This window comes from Balearica regulorum, chromosome 24 (genome assembly GCF_011004875.1).
Source record: "Balearica regulorum gibbericeps isolate bBalReg1 chromosome 24, bBalReg1.pri, whole genome shotgun sequence".
Taxonomy (NCBI): domain Eukaryota; kingdom Metazoa; phylum Chordata; class Aves; order Gruiformes; family Gruidae; genus Balearica; species Balearica regulorum.
This window is the reverse complement of record NC_046207.1, coordinates 7,178,141-7,203,544: the sequence shown is the minus strand read 5'-3', so window position 1 is coordinate 7,203,544 and position 25,404 is coordinate 7,178,141. Positions and strand designations below refer to the sequence as shown.

Here is a 25,404-nt window from a genome sequence, read left to right as displayed (position 1 = left end):
AAACACAGCTGAAATGTTTCTCGTACACAAAGAGTTAAGTTCTGCACACTCTCCCAGTTGGGATGCTTGGGGAGAGAATGGAGCACGTGCCCTTCCCCCTGGGTTGATGCAGTTGTGGATTTCCTCTTGGTGCTGACATCGGTCCATTCCCATCAAAGAGACGCTGCCGTTGGCTGCGCTCCAGTTCCTACAATCCTGATCATTATTTAGGGGGGTCAGAATTTTCCAGTGCAGCGTTAGTCCCAGGGTGGATGCGTATGGCCGAAAGGCTCAAAGACGTAACAAATCTAGCCACCTGGCTTTCCGCCACTGCTGCAGGCCCCTCTCCAATTTTCTTTTTCCTAAATAGCAGAATATGTGAGCTATTTGTTATTGCTGGAGTGACTTGACATGAAAAACATTCCTGCTGTTTGCTGAATATCTTAAAGAAACCGGATCTGCTTAAACGGTATAAATCAGTCTAAACAATAATATATCCCTGCTTGCTCTTGAGTAAACCCCCAGCACTTCAGCACACATGGTTTGCATTTTCTGTACTCTCTTCTAGTAAGTCTTAAATGGCTGGAAACCAGTGTAAAATTTTCACGTTGGATTTTAAACCTTGTCAAGAAGTCATTTCTTGCATATTCGCTGGATTTAATTCCTTTCCTTCCTTGTCTTGGCAATTGATGCAAGTCTGCCTCTGAAAATGTCTTTTCTTTGCTTTTCACTTCAAAAGAAGGTTTAGTCTAAAGGCAGAACAGACAATTTTGCCTTTTTAATGGAACGATGTGATCAAAACACAGGACTGGATATTAGAAGTTCACTAACTGCTTTTGCTTAATCTGTGTCCTGGAGGAAGCAATTAATCCTTTTTGAACAAAACCTAATCACTACAGTACTACAGAAAGTAGTGAAAGTATCAGTGTCAGGCTTGCTTCAGAAAGGTGGCTCGGCTGTGTCCGTCCCCATAATCACGTTCTTGCCTTGAATTAGCCTGCAGAGCCCTGTTAACTTTACTAGGAGTTTTGCCTTAACATAATGATGCATCTGCCTACTGGCGTTTTAACTTACTGCCTTCTCAGTTTGGAGCTCGTAAGACTTTAATTATTTCTTGACTGTCTGCGATGCTTGGTTTCTTGTGAAATGGAGATATTGGGGGGGGGGGGGGCGGTTCCCACATGGGCATTCTGAGGCTGTGCACTGAAAAGGGATTTTGCTGAAATGGCTCTGTTGGGTCGACCAGCTCTGATTCACTGGACCTTGTTTGAAAAGTATGTTTTCTGCCTTGCAACTCAGCAAGTGCCTTTGACACGTATCAGCAGCAGCACCCGAAATACCACTGAGGTCAAACGTTGCCTTCAGGGACATCCCGTGTGCACCTCTTGTCCCCTGTTGTTAATGCAAATACTTCCTGAGAGCGGCGTCTGAGCGAAGGAGAGCTGGACAGATGGTGCTTCACAGCTCTCAGTGCAGCAAGAACCACAGTGGAAAGCAGCCTCCCTGTCTCAGCGCTTTACTGCTAGCCTGACAGTAGTAAAAGCAGTGACGTTGGCAGGTCTGGCTCAGAATCTGCACACATGGGGTTTGCTGAGCACAAAGCCATTTTATAGCTGTTTTCAGAGCTGTACCTTGATGTTGGCTGCTTGGAAGTTCTCTCTGAACACTGTGCATTATTGTGTGAGTCAATTCTCACTTTTTTTTTCATTTCTGTCTGCTTTTCCAGGAGCCTCGGTTGTACTGTTGTGGAAATGCTGACAGAGAAACCACCCTGGGCAGAGTACGAAGCCATGGCAGCCATTTTCAAAATCGCCACCCAACCAACCAACCCCCAGCTCCCCTCTCACATATCAGAACATTGCCGGGACTTTCTAAAGCAGATCTTTGTGGAAGCCAGGCACAGGCCCTCTGCTGAAGAGCTGCTCAGACATCAGTTTGCACAGCTCCAGTACTGAATTACCTCCCTTGCTAAGTAGCTCCTGCTGGGCTTTCAGTGCCCCGTCTGGTCTAGTTGCAACTGCCCGTTGTGGTGCTGCATCTTCAAAATGCCAACTCAGCTGTCCTAGTCCTTTGGGGAAATTATGCCAAGGAACCTAGGGTCTGCTCTTGTGCCTGATACCTTTGTTTGCTGGACTAATGTTTATTCTACCGACAGCTGTCCAAACAGAGCTGCATTTTTGCCCTAGTTACCTTGATGTGAAATTGCAGCTGGCTGCATGTTTTCTGCAGGTCCAAGAATGGGAATCTAAGGAGCATCTCACTGGTTGAACATAGAAGAAATCTGAACCAAAGTGGGAACTGGAAGAGCTACACTCTTCAGAACAGAAATGTGCAACAGCCATCCAGACCAGCTCTCTATGTGTGGGTCACTGTTTTCCAGACTCTGCTAGGGCTTTAGAGGCATCTATAGTACATGAATCCAGCAAAAAGCCATGTGTCATTGAGCACGCGCTCGCTATATAATTATATATTTTTCTTCTTAAGTATTCAGCATCTGAAGGTGTTCAGAAAATATTGATTCAAAAGTATGTGAATAGTGTTATTTTATAATGTTACCATGGATTTTGGGGTGGGGGTGAGGGAGGTCTTTCTAGCTAACTGTCAGGATAATCAGAAAAGTTTCAGCAGAATGCAATCACTCCAGGGCCTGAGATACAGGCTCTCCTACTGACATTAGAAAACCCAGAGCTTGATTTCCAAGGCTTGATCTGTCCTAGCATTAAGATAGTGTCGGTTAGTTTGTGTCCTCATAGCCAACAAATCTGTGCTCCTGCTTCATCTCCCTGGGATGCTGGGTCTAAACAAAACCCTTCTGGAAGGGAGTTCTGCGGAACAGCTTTCTGTTGCACCTTTTTGGCTGGTGACTTCTTACCATCCCTTAAACCAAAGATAGTTCATCTGGTGCCCAGGAATTTACTCCAGTAAAAGCTTATGTGTTTCTTTGAGGATCTGGCCTAATGGAAAGTTGAGTTTTTCACAGGGAGAATTTGCTGGACATGAGTTTTACTTGTGCACAGTAAGTTAGAATCAAGCCTAACCCTTCAGTGTGTGTGTTTTGTTTTACAGGTGTGCAAGTGTTCATTTAAGGTTTCCATAAAATATTAGGGTCCTATTTAAATAAGCTTTTGTACGAGTTACGTCAAACAGTGAACCAGAGAGAACATTTGTAATGCTAGCATATTTCTGAAAATTAACTGGAGATCCCCATACAGGTACCAACAAAATGTATCCCAGTGATTTTGCATTTGAAAGGTACCACATCTCTGAGAACTGAGTTCCTGATGGGTTCCTGGCCTCAAATACTGTATGTTGGTTTGGGCACTAATAATCCTTATTTCACTTAGAAAAGACCAGCAGTTTTTAAATGCTGGGGATTCGTGGAGTAATTATAAGTTATCTGTGTGAAATGAAACTGAGAAAAGCAAATGTATTATTAGCTAAAATACTGCTTTATAGAGCAAGGCTAAAGGTGTTCTGCTCTTGTATTGGAAACCGTATTAAGGGTCCACATAGCTCCACTCTTCTCCCACATAAAAACTTGAAAATTGCTTTCATAATGCAGTCAGATTAACAGTTTGTAAGTGAATGCTAATAGCAGGATAAGGCAAGTTTTAATGAAACTAAGCTCCTTGACTACATGATAAATACTGTGTCAAATTCAAAGAGGAAAAAAAGAACCCTAAAAAACCTCAAACAACCAAAAGCCCTGAAAGGGTTTAACGATCTGAAGTGTTTTTTCTGTGCCAAACTCAGAGCAGTGTGTAATCAGTGAAAGCAAGCTAGTGTTGCTTTTGCTTTCAGGCTCTCCTGCACTACTACAAGGATGCACTGTTTAGGTTGCAGGCACTTAGGGGGATATCTTTTATGAAAGCCCTTCTTCCATAATTTATTTAATTCTAGTGAGAGCACTTCTATTGATCTTTTCCAAACCTGGAACTTGACTCCAAATCGTCAAGACACGTGGCCTGATTTTTGGCCTGCACTTCACTGTCACACCGAAGGGAAGCGAGGGCACGACACTTCTATTCTGTTTTAGGGAGCGTTTTACACCACTTTGCCGCGGTGTAAATGGCTGTGTATACTGCAGGGGAATGTGAAATCATTCCTGGAGTCTTGATGACAGAAGTAGGGTGGTCAGCACTCCTGTGGGGCCCGTAGCACTCTTCAAGCCTTGTAACTAGCACCTAAATATACCAAAGATTGGAATCTTTTATTCATCACGCTTAGCCTGCAGACGTGCAGCAGCAACCAAGAGTGCAGTGGTGCCGTCTGTGTAGGTTTCTCTCTACCCTGGGCTTGTCCGCACCAAATTGAGACCTTCTTCCGTGGTCTTTCCATGCTGTCCCACACGTCGTGTTTTGGGAGAGAATAGGGCGTGAGGAAATGGTGTAACTTTTAATGTCTCAAAGCAACTAAATCCTCAGGATCTGTTGTGGCTTTTACCTCATTTGCGTCATGGAAGGCTGTTCCAGAGCAGAGCAAAGAGCATCGTGGACTGATGGGCTCAGTCCTCTCCCCGCCAGAGCTTCTGGTCCTTCCCACCACCTATGCTGAAATGTGCCTCCTCTGTGTATACACGTGTATTCCAGTCTGTATTAATGGAAGTAAATAGCGATTGTACAGTGACAGAGAACATGGGGTGCCAGCTTGGACTTCTTGTATCCCAGTACCTGACCCAATGCCACCCGTTCGGCACAGGAACAAGCCAAAGCATTACTTGTATGTTTGGAGATGCACTTTTATGAATGTAGTTTATATCGCTCTTTTTTAGCTCTTTTTACATCATGTAAACGGTGATGCCTCATACTTTTTTTTTTTTTATTTATATCGTAAAAGATCATATTTGGTGATTTTTATATATATCGACTCGACTGTTACGGGGTAGGGGGGAGGATGGGAAATAAATTTGACGCCTTTATGAATTTAAAAAGGAAAAAAAGCAGCTGGTTTTGCAGAGAATTTGCTGATGGTTTATAACGAGTAGAGCCAAGCCAAAATGCATTCTTTGTTTCCTCACGGCCCTCTTGATTATGGAAAAGGAAGATCTGGATTCCTAAGTCCACCGCTACGGTGAATAAGCTTGGGGCCAACACTTAGACTACAGTCTCTTAACACAGCCCTGGCAGCAAAAAAGTTTCAAGTGGACATAAATGTAATTATACCTTTAAATTGAATTACATCTGTCTTCTTTATCCTGGCAGAATTGGAAAAAACTGGGAATAAACTCATTTAGGGGAGAGTGGAGGAGTTGTCCCAGGCTAACAATAAGCTATTGTGTCCATTCCAAATGTCATGTTGCATTTTCTGCTGTTCCTTCCAGGGAGGGATGTATAGTGAATATTGAGAATTGGGATCCTTGATGGAAGGCGCTGCAGAAATGGAGAATATTCCGTTTGAAGAAAAATACCTTCTCGGAGTCCTGTTATCCTGAAACAGTTGAAACTGAGCAGCAAAATGTCTGACATTCCCATGGGAGAGGAACTTGGGGGAATGGGGGATTTGGCTGTCCCTGAGCTTGTTAGGAAACAAACTATTGGCATTTTGGTCTCGGTGTGACGATTCTGTGCATTCCAGGTTATTTGCTTGTTCTCCAGTTAACTGATCTTTGCCTATTCTAGTGGCAGTAGGTTGCAGCAATGTGGATTTTCTTTCTTCGTATTTCTGGAGTAATATTCCAAAGGACTTGAAGATGCTCCAAACAGTTCCCACTGCCATTAATTACTAAAACAAATTGACCGAGAGGGAAATTAGTACCTGCTCAGGTGACACATGTTATTTCCAAGTGCCCAGAGAGCCAGGATAATTTGTGAAACCTCAGTAAATATATACATCCCTGCTGTACAAGCTTTCTCTGGTAGGCAAAGGCCAGATACTTCGAGCTGTACAGGGGTCCCAGTGTTTGGTGCTTAGGTTAATAGCTGCTGGCCGGAAAGGTTTTACATATTTGAATACGTACAGTCCTGTGGCTGTCACCTTGGTACCTGCCCTAGGAGCTGGGAGTATTCAGTCTGTCTTTCATTTTCAGAAAAAAATACATCTCCTCTGTGGTTTAATGGAGTTTGGGCTTTAGGTCTTTAAACTCCAGCCTTGTTTAGGGGCAAATCTCACTGAGCAGCTCTGAATTTCCCAGTTGGAAAAGGCAGATGTGCCTAAAGTGCAGTTCAGAAATGAAGGAAAGGACTTTATTGTCTGACGTAAAGTGTGCAGAGCAGGGAGAAATTGCTTTAACCTGGATTGTGCAGAAGACCTTGAACCAGTAGTCTATATATACCGACTGGGGGCTTGCAGTGCAAAGCCAGGCCAATGTATCGTTTTATTTACAATAAAATTATCATTTATATGAAAGCCTTTTTGGTGGTGGTTTGCAGTGCAGCGTCTCTTACTTCCTGTGTTAAACGGTGCCTCAAGATAAGGGAAGATGGCAGTTAACTAGTTTTCCTTCTAACCAAGGGCCTTAACCAAAGGAGGAAATTTTTCCTTTCAGGAATTTATTCTTGAGGACAGATGGAGAAGCATCCTATTTGTGAGGCATTGCTTCTTGGATCAGGTAAGTGTGTGTCCTCTGCGAGGCTGCCTCTGAGGAAGGTCATTCATCCGTTCCCACTCGTCAAAAGAGCGAGGTAGAATGGCTCCATCCCTCTTGTTAGTGTGTAAAAATAGCAGCTTCTTTATTTCACCTTGCAGGAGAGTAGCTGGACTGGTTTATTGGCTCTTTGCGTGGAGATCTTACCGATGGAGAGCAGGAGCTGAGGTTTGCATTGGGATTTTGCTGTGGTGGCCAGTTCTTTACTCCAGGCCTTGGTCTGTAAATGTTCTTGATTCATCAGTGCTTTACAGGGTAGATGGTCATCAGGAGGGGAGAAGGCAGTAGGTAAAGGCCAGGAGGAGATGGTTGGTATGAGCAGGTCTGAGCCCCTGCTGTGTTTTGCTTCAGCTGGGACCGCTCCCGGGAATACCCCAGAGGAGCTGGCTAAGCGGGGAACTCCAGCTCTAGCTTGTGAAGCTCCGGCTCCTTGAAAAATGTGTTTATTCTAAATACCTGGAAACAGTTAAAGGTTCCTGAATTGTTTCTCGTTTGAATGTGTTGTCATTTTAGAAAGCACAACTTTGGAGAAGTGAGGTGTCTGGACTTCAGACAAATGAGAGATACCACAAGCTCCCTTCCGGAGTGGAAACCTCCCAGCAGTGGTGGAGGAATCTGGATAGCCTTGCGTTGAGCCTACTAGGGATTCGGGACAGGGTGAGTTTCCCTGTCGCAGAGTAGGGCAAGGGAATGGGTAACCACATTTCCAAATATTTTCAGGCTCTATTTTTTTTCCAGCATGCTATCTTAGGAAAGGACAGAAATAGTACTCCTATAAAATTTGTCTACGCTACTTGCTGAAATGCTGATTTTTTTTCCTGGCACTGCTCTGTCCGTGCAGCTCCTGCTCTGCAGTGTCACAGTCACTTAAGCGGTGGTTCAGTTGCCACCATGGTCCCTTGAGATGATGCTGGCTGCCCCGGGCCATAACCACAACCTTCCCTGTAGTTGCCTTTTCCCAGGCCGTGGTATAGTTGGTTGCTATGGCGATTAAATACTGAAATATTTGTTAAACGTAAAATATGATCAAATAAGAATAAATGGGTTAACAAGCTGATGCAATAGAAACCCCTGCACGTGACACAAATACATGCGTGGCGCTTGTGTGCTGTTCCAGAAGAGATGAGAACCAGACAAGTGAAGTTGTCCCAGAACAAAAAAGTCTTGTGGAACCAGAAATAACCACTTCCCACTGCTTCCTGCCACCTTCCTTGTGTGTGTTAGAACCTGAAAATCCTGCCTCTGCCGAAGGAGCAACTTAGAAACTCTCAGTTACCTTTACATGAGTTCTTCCAAAGCTGACACCTTCGTTCTCCTTTCCGCTCGGTATGTTCAGTGGTAACATTTGCTTTATGAACACGAGGTTCACGTCTTAGGCCTGTGTGACGTGACGGCGTGTTTTCTCCTGGACTCCCCTCCCTCTCGCCCCTCGCAAAAGTAAGTAGCTCTATAGTGATTCTGGTTTCCATAAATACGGAGTGTGTGGTCCTGACTTGAATCTTCACCATGCCTGTCCGTAGGCGGTCGAGCAGGGGCTGGGAGAGGGAAATGTCTGGAGGCTGGGGTTGAAGGTGGAAAGGATCCCGCCACAAAACAGTGACCAAAGCACAAAAGAAATGCAGCTAAAAACCTCTACTGACTTTTTTATTTCTCATAATTTGTGTTATACACAGTGTGGCTCAGGGGAAGGTGACTTAAGGTACATTTCCTCTCTAAATCCAGTTCTGAAGCAAATGTGATTTAAAGTCTCTGAAGAGGTTGGCTATGCTACACTACTGTGGCTCTTTCGATTAGGATAGTAAAGTCTAAACTAGGAACGACGTCTTCTGGATTTAATATTGCTTGGGCGTGGGTGTATTGCATTATATCCAGGAAATGCTGGCACAGTTAGCTGTCATGTCACTTGTTCTTCTGTTGTTGATCTCTGCCTAGTGCTCTGTATCTTGTCCAGAACTGGACATCTGGATGGTATGGATGTATATGGATTCTTACTGATTTTATTTTCCCAAAACAGTTCTTATTACGTGAATGTGTTGGCTTGAACTTTTAGGCTCTGGAAAATGTCCTTTCTTGAGCTAAAAGGCAGGCTGGTAATGGAAGCCTCATGCTTGTGTGGAAACGCAAAAGAAAGTTGTGGTGTGTGTAATACAAATAAAGGTTATTTGTTGCTCCTCGGTCGTATCGTTTCTTTGGTGGCAAGACCAGATCTGTGCTTTGGAGGAGAGGGAGTGCTGGTGGCAGTGTGCCTCTCTGTGCTTCAGATTAAGGGCCGGGTTAAGGGTTGCGGCAGTCACCGAAATACCCTGCAACAGCCCTTGCGCTGCTATTGAAGCCGCTGTTCCTGAGCTCTCGCTGCGTCACCTTGGAGGCCAAGAGAGCTGCAGCATGCTCTGCTTTGGCTGCAGCTTTTGCTGCTTCTCTGGTTCCTCTGCTGGGGATATTTTCCTCTGGAGCTGCTGCACTGCTTTCCCGGGGCTGGAGCAGCAGAAAGAAGCTGCAACAGGGACCAGGTCATGACTTGAAAGGAACTTCAAGTAGTTTATCTCAGCACAGCGGGGTGCAAGCTCCGTGCAGCATCCTCGAGCAGCTCTGTAGGCAGTACCTACCTCCCTAGCTCTCGCTTTGCTTGCCAGATACCGCAGGCTTCTCTCTGAACGCAGCTCTCTGGATAGCTGCTGTCTCCGTATCGCTCTGAACCATCCCTGTCCCAGGCTGGCGTGGGGTGCCGCGGCGCGGTGCCGCGGTGCAGTGCTGCTCAGCCTCACCAGGGGGAGTGCAGAATGCTTCCCCCACCATGCAAAGTTGATGGCTGGCTTCTGGCCACTCAGATATTTCAAATAAAAAGCTGTAGTAACGTTTGGCAGCTGTTTATGCTGAGAACCTGTGGTCCTTCTCTTCGTATAGTGTTTATGTCGTTAAATCTCACCCCCAACTGTGGGGTCTGAACATCCTGAATCCTGGTAACTCCGTGCATGCAGATTGCCGGTTTAGACCATCAGTCAAGGGAGGCTGCTGGAATGAGAAAAGGTGGCCCTGGGGCTTAACGACGGAGATTTGAAGCGAGGGTGTTGCAGTAAGAAGTCACCATGTCTGCTCAGAAACAGGATTTTTGCGTGTGTTGCCCAAAAGGCATGCTAAGGGCATGGGTGGTTCAGAAAGGAGGTTTCCAGTCCCAGGCTCTCATCACAAAATCAGCTGGATTTTAGCTAAACATTAGGGACAGAGAGATCATGTTTTGAGCTTTTTTCTTTTCTTTTTTTTTTTTTTTTAAATCTCTTTTACAGAAACCTCACAGTTGAAGACATTTTAAGCTGGGGGTTCTATAGTTCTCCTGGTACACCCTGGGGAAGTGTGCACTGTCGGTTGTGCGGTTGCATCTTTGAGCTTATCTTATCTGCCTGATGCGTTTCAAAGTGTTTAAACATCTTCCCATGTGTGTTACCACTAGGGTTTCCCTGTGTACAGAGCCCGGCATGTTAACCGGGGAAGCAGGAGCCTGCCGTTCATTGCTGTGCATGCAGCAGCCATTCTGTGAAACGCAGCCGTATCGACCGTCTCTCTCTCCCCCACGTGAATCTGATTCTCATCAAATTCGCTTCCCTCCCCTGAACTGCGGTGCCTGGGTCAGGCTGCTGCAGCCTATTTCGGTGTTACAAGGCCTGGTGGGTTCCTGCTCTCGTAATCGGCGAAGGATCATGGAGCAGGTTGGAGATCTCACACCTCTTGTGCTTGCGCACACTCCCTCCGTTTCTGCTGCATCAATGAGAGTTTGAAGTTAATAGAGAATGGCGAGTGCTCCTGTCTTTAGACAAAATCCCAAATTTCCATTTTTGGGAGAAAGGAAGGAGAGAAATGGAACATCGTTGTTCTTGCTTAATGTTCTTTTTTTTTAAAAAAAAAAAGCTGTGTTTTTTTTTCCTTTCCTACCCCAAGCTCATCTAGTATAGTTAAAATGTTTTGTGTCGGATTGTCCCGCTGTGCAGAAAAGAGCAGCAGCCTGCCGAGGGGAGGGAGTGGGGCAGTGAAGCCAGTAAGAAACAGGAAGCGAAACCGAGGAGGCTGCTTTCATTTTCTAAGCCACCCTTAGGAAGGAAGGGGCCACAACCCGAACAGCATCACAAGACCCTCGCCGCAGAGCAGCGACCGCTTCGTTTCTGTTTTATGACAGTGAATGCTGCAGGGCTGCTCAGGAAGCGGCTTTTGTCATGGTGTAAATCTGCCGCTGGCGCGGTGGCGTGAGGAGGAGTCGGCAGCACCTGTGTGATGGGACAGTTAAAGCACTTGGTGAGGCTGAAACTGGCTTCAAGCCTTGCCAGGGCCTCTGTTTGTACACGGTCCCTGCTGTGCTGGCAGCGTGAATCCCCAGGCGGTGCCCACCCAGGAGAGCTGGCAGACCTGCCCTTTAAAAAGCCCTTAATGACAAAGGAGAAAGAACTTGTCCAAGAGGAGGGACATGGGGCTCCGGGGTCACCCCGTAGGTATCTCCCCACCATGTGTGGCTGCAGCAGCTCTGCCAGTGAGGGAGAGCTGTGGAGATGCTGTTGGTGCACACCCCGAACCCCAGGAGGGTTTGTATCCAGGGAGTACCACCACGGTGGCCTGGGTTAGGAATGCATCTCTGTGGGTACCATCTGCTCCTCCTGGGACTCCTGTGGCCTATCCATACCCATCTTTTGCCTCTTCAATCCTTAGCTCCTGTTTTCATGGCTGTGTCCGGATTCTCCCAGCCAGGACGTGCTCATCAGGAGCTGATGTTACCAGTCCGTGATGGAACGGGGGCGCTTGCTGTTGATAGCAAAGGCTGTTGCTCTGCTGTGTGGGCTCTGAAAAGCCTAATTCCCGTAGCATGTGAAAGATGTGGGGTTCCTGAACGTTCACTCTTTCAAGCTAGTCTTACAAATCCTGTGTGGAGGAAGGAGGTAAATAATAATTAAAAACAGAGTCACCTGCTCTCCCTGGTTTCACTGCATTAGGCTCTTCAGCCTGGCAGGTCTCGTTGGGCTCATTAATTTGCATGGACTATGCTATCCAAACGTCGCAGCTCAGCAGATGGGCCTGATCCAAACCAGGCCTTGTATCGCACAGTCGGCCCAGCTCTGATGCCCGTTGCGCCAGCTGCAGAGTGAATTGAGCCGGCGTTGCTTGCGGAGGCAGGGCGCAACTTTTATTGATATGGAGGGGAAAGCGAGTAAGGCACAAAATGTACACAGGGCAGAGGGGAGGATCTAATTCACAGGACGGTGAATTCCCTCTGAGGGTGGTCTGGGCCCCACGTGGGAGCTGTGTGCGGTTACAGCTGGGGTGTGTAGCTCACAGGGTAGTAATGCTGGATGCAGTTTGCAATCCCGAGTTCAGTCCCCGAAGGAGCAGTCTGCCTCAGCCAGAACATTACACACATGTATCCAGGAATACTTTCTTGGTCTTGCATGGGCAGAGGCTCTTTCCACAGTGACTGGGCAGTACGAGGCAGACCCCACCACTACTCCCACCTCCCCAGACCCCTGGAACACAGGACAAGACAGGGAAGGCTCGGAAACCTTGTATTACAAAAATAAAAGAGCGCATGGCGCAGTGTCACGCGTGAAGCTGCCGTGCCAGGCTCCAGCGCAGAACGTACCAGTGAAAGGCAAATATAAAAAAGACAGACACTGTTAAACAGTCGCAGGGCAACATCCTTAAGGCTGAACAATCCCAGCTGAACTGAGCTGATGTAAACCAAGGACCCTCCTTATTCAGAGCCCCAGCAAGGCAGGATTGGTGTGGCAGGTGCTGGGAGCTCTGCTGTCACTTGTAGGCTAGGTTAAGCCACCAGATCATCTCCTTTTCCTTGGTGGCAGGCCTGAAAATGTGTGACCAGGGCCGACATTCATGGGGTCTGATCTCATCAGTGAGAGGGGCCTGCAGAGAGCGAGCTTCAGGTCTGGGGGCTCTACCCCGGTCTCCTCTGCCCTGTCCGTACGGCCTGTAGGACCCTCCAGGCATCCTCCAAAGAGGGCTGGGCTGCCTCCCCTCCCTGACCGCCCACAGGCTCTTGGGTCCCCTCTGCTTTACATCAGCTCAGTTAGCCCCCGGCTCAGCACCGCTCTGTGCCGTCTCTGCTGGGCTCCAGGGAAGGGTGGGCTGGCCCCGCTCACGCCGACTTGGGCCCGCTCTCCACTTCCTTGTGCACCCACAGCTCCTTGTGCTGCTTGCGCCCGAAGCCTTCGTCGTAGTTGCCTTTACTCTTGAAGAGCTGCTGGAAGTGGGGCTTGCAGTAGAATTCCCCATGGAGCGCCGCGTAGCTGCCCAGACTGGGGAGGGAGGGCAGGGTTAGTGGGGCACGGGGACTTGGCTGCAGGCTGGCGGGGAGCGTGTGAGGCCTGGGGACACCGGGACTGGGGAGCAAGGAGGAGGGAGCGTGCAGGAGGGGACCCTCGGAAAAGGCCAACTGCTCGCTCCAGCCAGCTCAGGCTGCTGTAAGCAGCATCGCGGGTCTGTAAAGAGGGGAGTCCTGCAGGGCAGCTCAGCTCAGCCCTGGCTCCGTGTCGTCTAGGAGGAAGCTCTGGCTCAGCTCCATGTTACCTTGGGGCTGCTCTGGAGGGGAAGAAACACTTCTTCCATACCAGGTGGGATTTAGCTGAGACTTGGGACCAGGTGGGCAGATAAGCCCTTTTTTTTGTTGTGATGAGCGGGCTGGGGGTCTTTAGCTACGGGACAAGAGGAGGGGCTGTGATGGGTGTGCTATTTGGAAGGGCCTCCCCGACCCAGGCCAGGCAGAGCTGCGGTGACACCCGTCCACCCTGCCAGCCCGGCTCACCTCAGCTTGGCGTGGCAGTGCTTGCAGCAGAAGCAGGCGTTGTGGAAGACGAATTTATCCGCCACCAGCCGCTCCATGGGATAGACGGTTTTCTGGCAGGCAGTGCACATCTCCTTCACTTGGGCCTTCAGGCTGAAGGACTGGGCAAGGGGAGACCAAAGGGAGAGAGGATGAGGAAGGGGTTTGGGACATCCTGTGCCTGGCTCCCACCACAGCCCTCTTCCCTAACGTTCCTGCTGCCATTTGCTGGAGCGTTGGTGAGCGTGAAGCAGCCCCATCTCCCCTCGCCCTCCCTGTACTGCTCCACTGATGCAGGGCTGGATTGGTGCCTGGGCCTCAGGCTTTCGGTCCTTCCCCCCTCGCCGTAAATCAGTAGGATGTGGTAAAATTGCAGGTACCTTGGAGCGCTGCACCGTGCTGCCTCCTGAGTTGTTCTTTGCCTCCTGAGAAGGGAAGGAGAAGAGAAATCAAAATGAGAGGCTGGACTGACAAGCCTGGTGCTGAGTTGCGCTTAAGGAGGAGCAGCAGAGGAGCAGTGCAGGCAGCTGAGCTGCGGGACCGTGGGGCACACCAGCAGCCTCTGCCTGGCTGTCACAGCCACGCAGCGACCGTCTCTGAACTCACTTGCCCAGAGGCCATGACCTCCATCAGGTCCTCGTGTGCGAGTTCCTTCCTGCGCTGTGGTGCTTTTCCCAAAGAGAAGAGAAGGAAGAAAGGAAAACAGACAAAAAAGGAAAAAACACAGACGTTACAGAGAAGGAACTGCACACCAGGAGGCTGCGGGACTTGCCGTGCGCGTCACAGGACCCACAGCACTGGCATTACCCCTCAGGAATAACAACAGCAAGGCGAGGAACCCCGCTTCCCCATCCCTGGGTGACAGGTTGGGGCTGTGGCAGGCAGAGAGGGGAAAGGGCTTTGCAGAGCTGCTGCAGCACAAGTCCCTGGCAAAACCCCCTCTGTGACCTGCACCGAAAAGTCAGCACCCGCTGGCTAATGCAGCTCTGCTGCGGCTTGAGATGCTGCTCCTGCTCCTTCTGGCCAACAATCGTTTACCCCACAGGGCTGGAGAGTGATCATTAACCTGCTCTTCCTGGAGGTGCCCAGGGCTCCAGCAATGGCGCCAGCGTGGGTCTGTGCCTGCGGTCAGAGGGGGGTAGGCTGCCAGTTCCTCCAGAGCATAACTGGGGTGCCCCTCGCTCTCATGGTTCCCCCTCAGAGGATGTTTTGTTTCTGAGTTCCACCGCTAGCCCCGTTATCAGCCCGTCACGCTGCTGCGCTGCACAGGAAACGCGCCGTAGGCGAGATCGAAAGCGTCCTGGAGGCCCTGCAGGCTCTGGAGGGCAGGAGGGGCAGCGGTGCACGGTCAGACTTGAAGACGTGCCCCACCGCATTCGGCAGCTCGGCGGGGGCAGATGCTACTCGGACCCTGCAGCTGCGGGAGGAGCAGCAGGGCAGAGAGATCCAAACACTGAGGTGCCTGTACCTCTGCCCCCAGGATTTCAGAGCGGGGTCTCAGTGCACGCTTTCCCATCTGCAGCTGCAACAACTCATCTCCTCCCAAATCACCTCCTGCTCCTCCGCTTCGTGTGTCCCACTGCGCAGCCCTGCAGTCCTGCACCCTCCCCAGGCACCCACTGGGTCCCAGTCAGCCGCCTCCTTTGCACTGATGAAAATGCCCCTTTCTTCTTTCAAACAGGATCAAAGGCTTAAACGCACTTTTAGGAAGTGTCTGCTTTACGCCAGACTGGCTGACCGTCTGTGCTATTCGTGCCCAAGGCTGGGGCAGTGTGACCCCAGACCATCACCCCGCTGCCTCCTCGTCCTTCCTCGTGCTGCGGGTTTAGCTCTGCTTGGCCAGCACTGCCCCATCTCTCTGTCCCTAGGCTGATCTGCCATCCCTGTTCCTCCTGCTTTGCCCTTCCCCATCGTTTCTCCTTTGTATTTTTGGAAACAGTTTGTCTAAGAGACGCACAGGAAACTCTCACTTCGCTGAGCTGCCTCTTCGGACGTTTCCCAGCTGCTCTCATTGACTGAGGTCAGGGACGTGATTTTCCTCTCACTCCCACAAGGCTGGAAGAGTAAGCCAAAGTCAACAGAGGGACACGGGTAGCGAGGAGACTCAGGCCGTGTAAAACCAGTTGCATCCCTCGGCACTGGTAAAACAACCGCAGGTGCTCTCCCGGGGTTAGGATTTAATGTACTGTTTCCAGGCTGAGCTGACCAAAGCTAAGGAAAGCGCTGCCTCTCTGGAGCTGGAATACATCCGTTCCCAAGGCTACAGGCAATCCACCGTTGCTCGTCACTTCTCGGCAGCCTTCTGGCTCCCATCAGGCACACTATCTATTTCATATCTGATATATCCTCCCTCGGGGAAGGGCCATATCCTGTCCCAGCAGGAGATGTTCTTGAGCCTTTATGTTTTTCCATCTCCAATCACTCCAATCCTAAGCAGCTCGCATGCTCTCAATTGTGATCACAGAAAGCCATGGAAACGCAAACAAACAGACGGCAACTCGAGACGGGAGCGGGGTGAGCAGCTCCGTACGGACCAGAGCCTGGGCGCTGGTTTGCAATGTGCTCAGCAAACAGCACCTTCTGCTGGAAAACACTCCTGTCCCTGGTTTTGTTGTTTGAGTAGCAGTGACTGTGCCTTTGATCACCCTAAAATGTCAAGTCCAGAATACAGCTTCTGTATGCAACCCTCCATCCCTGAGAACCAAAACCCGGCTTGAAATTCTCATACAAACCGCAGGGGATGGTACGTACATGAGTTGGGGGTGGGCTGGCAGGTCCCGTGGCCTGGAACATGGTTCCTTCCCCTCCTCCGTCTGTTTAATCCTGAGCTTGAAGTTTGTGGGCCAATGTTCCCTGGGGAGATGTCTAAGACAGACCTCTTGCAACACCTGGAAAGGAAATGTCAACAGGAGTGTGGCTGGTTTCATCACCCCAAACCCGGCAGCTGCGCAGCGCTGCAGGAGCTGGTGCGTGACACCGGCGTGCTCAAAGCTTCCCCCCTGGGGCCAGTGCAGCCTCTTTGGTCTAGGGCTTTCTTGAGGGATCCGAGAGATTTAGGCATGCCAGGCTGGACCGGCAGACAAGAGATGCAGGTCAGGAATACCGCTCAGTTTTAGGAAGCTGGCAGGTGATCTGGGGCACGGAGCTAGAGCTCCTGTAGTCCTCCAGTCCCATACGACGATATTGGGCTAGGATGGGAGAGGGCTGCTGGAAGCTTGAGCAGAAGGTGATGTGGTGGCTTCTGCTCCAAACACACACGTGGAAGGCAATTGCCAGGCAATGGCCAAGCCGTTAGCAAGCAAGGCTACGACTCCTGGTCAGAGCCACGAAACCAGCGCCCAGTGTCTCGCTAATGTAGCCACTGATGGACTGGTGTTGCTGGAGCAAGGACTGTGATTTTAGTCTAATTTTAGCCCAGAAAAGCTTTGCTGAACAGAGTGGATCACAGCTCAGCAGAGCGAGTGACGGGGATTTTTGTCTTGTCTGCAGAGCCCATGTTGCCGTTAGGCTGAGACCCGTACGCCGTGGCCTCTGTGTGATGTGCTGCGTGCCCAGCAGGATCAGTTTGACAGGTCTCAGATCGGTTTTAATGCAGCACAGAAAAAAAACCCACCAGCATTGCAAATCACCCCTTTTGGTAAAAATTAGCTGACAAGGCACTTGCAGATCCTCGGGGTTTTTTCCCCATTGCGCCTTATCTTCAACACACCCATAAAAGGCCAGGCTTGATGAGCCCTGTTTTGCATATGCAAGACAGAGATGTGGGGTTGAGCAAATGATGCTGAGGGAGGAGCAGAGCAGGGAATAGGAGGGTGAAGGGGTGGCTGTGCACCTCCTCAACGGTGGGGATGTGCTGGGGGCTGGCAAACCAGTACCGCCCCGCCCCCAACTGGGACTGCTTCCCTCTCCTACTGAAACCTCTCGTCCTCATGTTGTCACCCCAAAATCTTTCTGCTGCCCAAGGGGTAGGGTAGACCCTGAGAAAGCCCCAGGGCAGGAGACGTGCCATGCTGGGCTTCGGCCGGGGGATATCTCCGCAGTGCCAATCTCACGGTGACATTTGCAAACATGCCCTGGATTTTGGGGGCTCTTTGGCTGCCTCAAAAGTCTCAACACCCGGCAGCTGACACCAGGCTTGTATTGTGGCCAGGAAAGCACCCGGAACTGGTGGCTGCTTTTACAGTTGAGAGACTTTTGCTCCAGGTCCTGAGCCGTGGTGGATGAGCTGGGCTCCCCCTTGCAGCCCTCGTTGCAAACATTTCACAGCCTCGTCTGAGAATACAGCTCCTATTTTACCTAAATCATTTCCCGTCTCCTCTGCGGTTTGCTTGTTATTTCCTGCTCGCCGAGCGGGGCGGATGGCAGCACGCAGGCGGCTGCTGCCGTACCCGGTGTGTGCCGGGGCAGACCCAGCCGAGGAGCAGACCCGGTGGCAGGGACTTGTGGCTCGAGCCCGCAGCCCCTCTCTGCCCCCCGTTCCCTGGGACAGGATCTTCCCTCTCACATCTCCAGCGCCTGTCGGTGCCCAGAGCCCAGCACAGAACCCCGAGAGGAACCTGAGGAACCCAGAAAACCCTAGTAGTTCCTACCCCGTGCACGCCTCTAATGCGGATGCACAACCACCCTCCCCCTTTTCACCTGCCTTTCACCTTCTTCCCTGCCTTTGCCACAAACATTTCTCCACCCCCAGCTTCTCTTCCTCTTCCCCTGCAGCTCATCTTCCTGCCCTACCCCAGCAACCTTCTTTCCCTCAGTTTGCCCAGTCTTTCCATCATCCCCCTCTTGCCCTTCTCCCCTCCACACGCTCCCTGTCTCCTTCCACCTGCTGTTTGTTCCTTTGCTTCTCTTGCCCCCAAATCCTGTTCCCTTCAACGCCATCCCACTTACCCTACCCCATGGCTTGATGTTCTCCATCCAGCCCCCATCCTCCAGGTCTCCTTCCTCTTAACATCCCTCTGCCTCCATCCCTCTGCCCCTCTGTGCACGTACCCTGCTCGCAGCCCCGTGCCCACCCCCAGCCTTCGTTTCAAACCAGAGGTCCCTCGGTGTAGCTGCCCTACAGGCATGTGAGTAGAAATTGCTAAACATCCTTCCTGCTGAAGGCCAGGAGGCAAGAGTAGAAATCTCAAAGGGGAAGGGTGTGCTGAAGCGATAAGGGAAATAGAACAAGTTACAAACCACAGGAAGGTGTCTAGGAGGCTCTCAGCTGCTGTCATGGCTCTCCCAAGGAGGCATTAGTCTGCCTAGGATGGGATTTGAGCCTAAGGCAGTCAGCACAAGCCACCATGAACACAGGAACTGCGGTGGCACGGGCTTTGCTTAAGGACATGCTGCCACATTTGATGCTATGAAGCTTTCACAATTGCTAGGGCAACCCTCCAGCGCACAGCGGGGGCTCGCTGATTTTCTGAGGAACGTGGAGGGCATGTGTGACAAAGCAAGAAAGCCAAGTCCATGTCTCCACGGTGGAGGCTTGCACCATAACTGCTAGACCTGACTTCTCCAAACCTCTGTTCCCTAAGGCTCTTAGCCATCTACGCGGCTCAGGAAGAGCAGGACTGAGGACTGTCCTCTCCTAGTCATGCAGCCAAAAATTTCAGGCATCTGGCTCAGGACACGGTGAGAACCCCTTTGTCTCTACAGCCTCCGTTCTTCCTGCCCCTCCTGGGAGCATCCAGTGGCTGGTGTGGACAAAAAAAATCCTTTCTCCAAGGGATCCAGGCTTGTGCCGTCTACCTAGGGAGACGGAGCAGCTTCTGATGGCAGCACTGGTGGCCACAGCATGGCAGGGAGGGAGGTGGATCTTGGTGTGCTCCAGAGACGTGGCACCAGGCACTTGGTGCCTCAGCTGCCAGCTCTGCCTGCCCCAGCCATCACGGGCAGCTGCCAGTCCTGCGCGGGGGCTTTTTTTGGTGATCTCGGCAAGTTGATGTCTGACTCGAGACCTTGGGGTCGGAGCTTGCCTGGCGTTCGCGGGGGCCGTGTGCCTGCTGCCGTGCGAGAGCAGCTGGAGAGGTGCTGCAGCTCTGTCTTTTAGCGCTGAACGGGGGGCTCTTCGGGGACAGGAGGGCGGCTTTCATTCCAGAAGCTGCTTGGTCGCAGAGCTTTTCCCTAGCAGCATCTCCCCTCCCCTCTCACCTTCCTGCCTGACCCTGGGGCCAGAGGTGGGGAGAGGAAAGCGTCTGGGGTGATCCCTCAGGGAAATTCCCCATTCCCCCCAACGGCCACCAGCCTCCAAAGCACCGTGCTTCCTGCACAGGGAGCCTTCCCGCCTTCCCCTCACCATCGGGGCTGCCCTCGCTGCTGAGCCAGCCTGCTCCCAGCGGGCCCCGGCCCGGCGCTGGCTAATGGCCTCCGCGAAAGCCGACGGGTTTCCGGCACAGGAAAGCAGCGTGACTGCGGAGGGCGAGAGGCCCCTTTCTGCCATATGGTTCCCATTAGCAGCCCTGTGAAGTGCGTGTTTACTGCTGGGATCACTGCGCCATGGCAAGAGGCTTTCCCAAAGGCAAAGCGCAGCGTGGGGGATCCAGGCCCCTTCCTCCTCCATCCTGGGAGATGGTGGAGTATCCCCGGCAGCATGGCGAGGCACGGGCAGGGGCTCAGCACCTCGGAGAGGCTGTCAAGCCTCTCCCCCAGGAAATTGTGGGCTAAGCCGATTGCTGTGGGGACTGACGTCCCCGAGATCGTGTGCAGGATTAGTGCAGCCTACGCAGAGGGGACAGCCGCTGACCCTCCAGCTCCATGGCCAGCTCAGCCCGTGGTCTCTCAGCAGGACTGCGTGGGGAGGAGATGAGGAGGAGCTGGAAGAGCCTGTCGCCTGAGCCTGGGAATCACCCAGCTCACTGCCCACCCTGTTTCTGCAGCCTTGGGGCCTCACGGCCAATCCACACCATGAAACAAAGCGTGGTGCAGAGTCAGCATCAAACGGGCCAGCGCCAGAACCGGGCACCGCACCGCCAGGGAAGGGGGCACAGCCTCCCCAGTGCTGCTTCAGCTTCTCAAGCATGGAAAGAGGCAGTGAGATGCAGTTTGGGGGGATGACAGAGCGACCCAAGTGGTCATGGCTCCAGCTTTAGCCATGGAAGACCATAAGTCAGCTTCAGATCTTGGCTCCTTGTGTGGCTTCAAGCCAACCACTTGACCTCACCAGTGTTTGGGACCCAGGGCAGGTCTCTGCTGGCTTGACACAGGGTGGCGGACTGCGGGGAGGAGCAGCCAGGCCACTTCTGTGGACACCACTACCCTGTTCATCAGGTTTCTGCAGAGCAGCCCCACTGCACAGACCTGTCCCTCCCTGCACCGCATGCCACCGAGCTACCTTCCACCAGCCTGCCCCACTAATCCTCTTTCCATCCACGTTCTGCGCCCGGGCTGCCTCTTGAAAGGCTGCCAGTGGGCAGGAAATCTGCAGCCGAAATGCTGAGGGATGCTGACAAGGAATAGTTGTGGGGAGGAACAGGGCTGCCTTTGTCAGGGCAACAATGGAGGTCCCGCATGAGCGAGGAGGGAGCCTGAGGGAAGCCCCTGCCCACCCGCTCTGCTCTCCCACCTTCGTCCCTGCCTCGGCTTGCCTCCCCTGAAGAGGTGCGTGGCCCTGGAAAGACCAGGCTGGTCCCCAGCCTCAGCGTCTCAGTGAGGGGGCAGCCGGGGCAGGAGGATGTTGCTGGGATTCATCCGTTTTCCAGAAGCGGAAACGGAAGCACGGAGCAGCCCGTTCCTGGGCCCGTGGCCATGTTTAATGGCATCCATTAAAAGTCGTGGCCTGAAAGGGGTCTCTGCTCCCTGGGATCTCCTATCTTGCTAGGAGCTCGGAGAGAGCAGACAAATACAGCAGAAAGCCTGCTGGGAGGATGAGAAGAGCCTCTTTTCCAGGCAGAGAGAAATCCTTCTCAGTAGTGCCAGATGACGGAGCAAGCGGCAGTGGCCAAAAATCACGGGTTGGGAGGTTCAGGTTGGACTAATGTCCAACTAATGGCAAAACTGCTTCACTGGGAGAAAGAATTGGAAGCTCTGCGGTGTGGTACTAGTTAAGTGCACTATAAACCAGGTGCAAACAAGCACGCTAGGCAAATAGCAGTTCATGCTCCTTCCCTCCCCTTTTCAGTTTTTCCATAGTCTCTTCCATAAACCATGTTCCACCTGGAAACCTCACCTTCTGGTTTCCTACATAAATGTATATCCATTTACTGTTATACTGGCATTATGATGTTCCTAGTTCTTCTCCCACCATAATATTTGCCTCCCAGAGGGATTCATAGAGAGTAATCACATTCCTTATCAGGTGGTTGGTTTTTTTTAGCAGGAGAAGCCAATTCCTTTTGAGCTGCTCTCACAAGGTGGGTTCTCTGTTCCTACAGCCACCTTGGCAGCCCGCTGCAAGTAGGTGAGCTGGCCTGGATGCACAGCACCGAAGGACATCTCAGACCTTTGTATTCTGGTACAAATACTTCTCTGGCACCCCTGAAAACATCTGGCCTGATGTGCTCTTTCTCTGTCACCTCTGCCAGAAATCCTAGATGCTCTTTCTTCTTGGGTGCCCTCCACTTGCTGAGGTCTCTCCAGGCTACAGCAGCTTCGTGTTGCAGCTCCCCAAGTGCCTGCTCTGGCACAGCTCCACTTCAGCCATTTCGAGGACTCCAGTCTCATCTTCGGTGTGCTGATCTGTTTTTTCTCACCGTAGGCAGACCTCCTGACTTCTAAAGGGCCCGTTAACAAGTTCAGTCCCTAGATCTCTCCTTGTGGAAAGATCCAAGTGTCCTCCTTCCATTTTGCTCTCTCTTCCCTATCCTAAAATAATCATTTTCTTGGGGCACTGTATCAAGTGCTTTCCTTAACTCCAGATTCATCAGGCTCTGTTGTTTCAGCAGTCAGTTATCATATCCAAGGAAGATACTGAGCCAACTTGACATGATCTGTGTTAAAACCACACTGCATTTTATTTTGCTTCCCAACACCATGTCTTTGATTACTCTTCCAAAACCCGTTCTAGAAACTCACCTGTTATTGTACTCCAGTTAATGGACCTGTAATTTCCTCTTTCCCCAAACATAACCTGTAAATGTTTTGTTGGCCAGTCTCCTCTCATGGAATATCACCTGTAAAACACCAGACTTTGGACTGGCATTTTCTGTCTGAGTTAGCCCATCTCTTGAGCTCTGCAAGCTTCTGCTGTTTCACCATCTGCAGACGCAGCAAGAGCAGGAGTGAGTCCTATTCCAGGCACCCCAAAGCACAGCACAACCACTTTCCATGGTCCCTGCCTCCGCACCACCCCTGCGATAGCCGCTGCGTCCTCCTGCTTTTGCTGTCCAATTGCAGATTGTGTCAAAAAAAGAAGCCACCATAATCGTATTGATAGGTTAAATCTCTCAAAAGATCCTTTTTTTTGAGCTGTCCTGTCTATTTTCAGCCTTCACCTCCAGCCTCCCTTTTAGGATGCGAGATGCCAGCCCAGTATAGGATCTGGAGCTCTGCAAGACCACAGGATTTCAGTGGAGCAACGAGTGTGCTGGGAAAAGCAAGCCCTGCAGAGGCACATCAGAAGTTGCTGAGGCTCCTTGTGTCTGAAAACCCTTGAGCTGGCCATATGGAGAGGGTTAGGGGCACACCAGAGGAGTGAGAAATATGTCTAAAGTGTGCTTAATATTGATTGCAATAATCCCTTCACCCAGATTTAATGTTTTCCATCCCAGAGCTTTTGCTAACAGCTAGGTAAGCTCTGCAACACCCCCAGATGGCAGACAAAAATGACTTAACTGGAGAGTGAAAGGCAAACACCTCTGGGGGAACATGGCAGCTGCCTGACAAGGGACAACAACCCCGCAATAGCTGCGAATGGGCGAAAAGGAAAAGAAAAACCCCATTGCCATGTAGGACGGAAGGGGGTAGTTGTAGGCTCACAGGACTGACTTGCTGAAGGAAACCAGAAGAGGAACTCCCTTTCCTAATGAGAAGTCTCGTGGGATTTCTGTCGACCAAAAAAGGTCAGGAGCCTAGTTTTGAGCTGTATGAAAAAGAAGATGCATCCAGTCACTTTGCAAAGCCCAAGAGGCTGGTTCTGACAGACCCTCACTTCTCAAATGGGAATTTCCTTCTTGCAGGGCTCCCATTGAAAGAAGGACGTTAACACTGGAGCCATTTTGGACTAGGCTTGATCGGTTGCCCAGCAATTATTTTGTAATCTACGTTAATAATGCTGCAGATGTGCTAGTCCTGGCCTTAAATACACGACAGCTCAGCTGGGGCACCAGATGTCTTCCCTGCGAGAGCCCTCACACAATGTCTTCAGTGGACAAAGCCCAGTTTCCAAGGCATAATCCAGGCTACTGAATTACCATGTTCTTTCAAAACTGATGCCCACCCCATGAACAAAAATCAGCAGAAAATTGATCAAAAATATGACCTACAAGGTAGCTTAGCTGGCCTCAAGTGATCCAAGAGGATTAGACCGATCAGACTGGCTCAAAACATGGTAGTTACAGCACCAGACTGGGACTTGGGAGACCCGGGCTTCATTCCCACCTCTGCTGCTAATTTTTGGGTGACAGTGGACAAATAATTTCTTTTTTTTCTGTTCCGTTTTCCCCCTCCCATGAAAACAGAACTGCTGTCCTTTGTGAAGCCCTGGGAGATCGCTGGCTGTTAAGGGTTATGTCAGAGCTCAGGGTATTTGTGTTGTTATTAAATCTCACAGTCGTGCAACAGCCTCCCCGGGGAAGTGATGAAAGACCTGTCGCTGGAAAGGTTTAAAGCCAGGCTGGATGAGGTGGTAGGAGACACACCACCGAGAATCAGCAGGCATTAACGAAGGGGGATAAGGGAGTCGGGATCTAACAGGTTTTCTTCCATCTCTGCTCTTTCTGATCAGCTTAATAAAATGGATCTGTCCAGCCCCCCTCCGGCACGTACTGCAGCACACAACAAAGGGGGAATTACAGCCCAAACGGGGAGTGCGAGCCCCAAAACACTGCACCCCAAGATGCCCGCTGCAGCAGATCCAGCAAACACAGGCCTCCGCTCGCTCTTGTCCCCATCATATCCTGGGTGCAAGCCCCTCACCCCCCCCAGCTCACGCAGGGCACGGGGTGCCTACCCCCCCTTCAGCGGCATCACTCCCCGACAGGCTCCTGCAGCTCAGACAGCATCTCCTTGCCCCCGCCTGACCCCAGCGAGGCCACCCAGGGCCGAGAACAGACCCCCCTGTGTTTCCCCCCACCCTGAACCTGCTTCCCACGGCCACCTCGGCCGAGCCTCCTCCCAAAGCAGAAAAGTTCCCGGCACATCTGGGTGGGACCTCCTCCCGGGGCTGTGCAGGGGGCGATGAACCCCCATCTGCTGGGTGGCTCCTGGCTGGGAGCTGCTGCCCGAGGCTCTCCCAGTCTTTGCATCCCTCCCTCCTCTCCATCCCTTTCTCCACGGGTGCTTGCCTCTCTCTCCCTCCCCACCGCTCTGTCTTGCTTTCTCCCCCTGGCTCTCCCACCACCGAGCAGAGCCGCAATCGGCAGCAATCCCCACGGTGGATGAACCCCCTCACTCCCCACATCTCGGGGACCATCATTGTCTCCCGCCGAGCCGCCCGCCGCCTCTCAGCCCTGTTGTTCTCCACGAGTGAAGGCTCACCATATGCCTGGGCTCCTCACGGCGATGCCGAGCAGGAGGGTTTCACCCCAGTAGGGTGGTCTGTCCGACGGTGGGTCTGTCCGGCCGTCCCCGATGGCGGGGTGTTCTCGCTCCCTTTCTCCCCGCTGCAGAGGCCGGGGCTGTGGGAGCGGGAGCCGTTTCCTGCGAGCTCCCACGGCCGCCTCGCAAGCCCTTTTATCGCCGGGCTGCCGCGGTGATTGGCTCTCGGCGTCGTACCGTCTTCCAGCCGCTTGCTCCTTTGTGTGAAGCCAACCTCTAACCCCAAACCTTCCCCAGCCCCTCTCTTCCTGGGCTGCCTCTCCCCAGCCGTCCCCGGACGCCCGCAGCCTCCCCGACCCCACTGCCAACACCGCCGACCCCAAGAACTTTGCCTCCGCTTTCCTCCCTG

General features: G+C 51.7%; 2 protein-coding genes across 4 annotated transcripts in view; one reads left to right on the top strand and one right to left on the bottom strand.

Annotated features, from left to right (window-relative positions):
• The window catches only part of MAP3K3 (mitogen-activated protein kinase kinase kinase 3), a 40,536-nt gene extending 34,212 nt beyond the window's left edge, over nucleotides 1–6,324 (top strand). For both annotated transcript variants that reach the window (XM_075775387.1, XM_075775386.1), the window contains exon 17: nucleotides 1,706–6,324. In XM_075775387.1, coding sequence (XP_075631502.1) covers nucleotides 1,706–1,934 — 229 coding nt within the window. In that variant the 3' untranslated portion in view covers nucleotides 1,935–6,324. The remainder of the gene's footprint in view (nucleotides 1–1,705) is intronic.
• Nucleotides 6,325–12,086: 5,762 nt separating this feature from the next.
• LIMD2 (LIM domain containing 2) lies at nucleotides 12,087–25,386 on the bottom strand. Of its 2 annotated transcripts, XM_010311021.2 has the most exons (5): nucleotides 24,996–25,386; nucleotides 16,128–16,264; nucleotides 13,757–13,801; nucleotides 13,359–13,498; nucleotides 12,087–12,852 (listed from the first exon to the last, which is right to left on the bottom strand). In XM_010311021.2, exons 2-5 carry the CDS (start codon nucleotides 16,167–16,169, stop codon nucleotides 12,693–12,695), a joined length of 387 nt encoding a protein of 128 aa, XP_010309323.1. In that variant the 5' UTR covers nucleotides 16,170–16,264; nucleotides 24,996–25,386; the 3' UTR covers nucleotides 12,087–12,692. The 2 variants fall into 2 exon arrangements, with proteins under 2 accessions (XP_010309323.1, XP_075631555.1); XM_075775440.1 differs by lacking the exon at nucleotides 16,128–16,264 and having other exon boundaries at nucleotides 24,996–25,245.
• Between the last annotated feature and the right edge of the window lie 18 nt (nucleotides 25,387–25,404).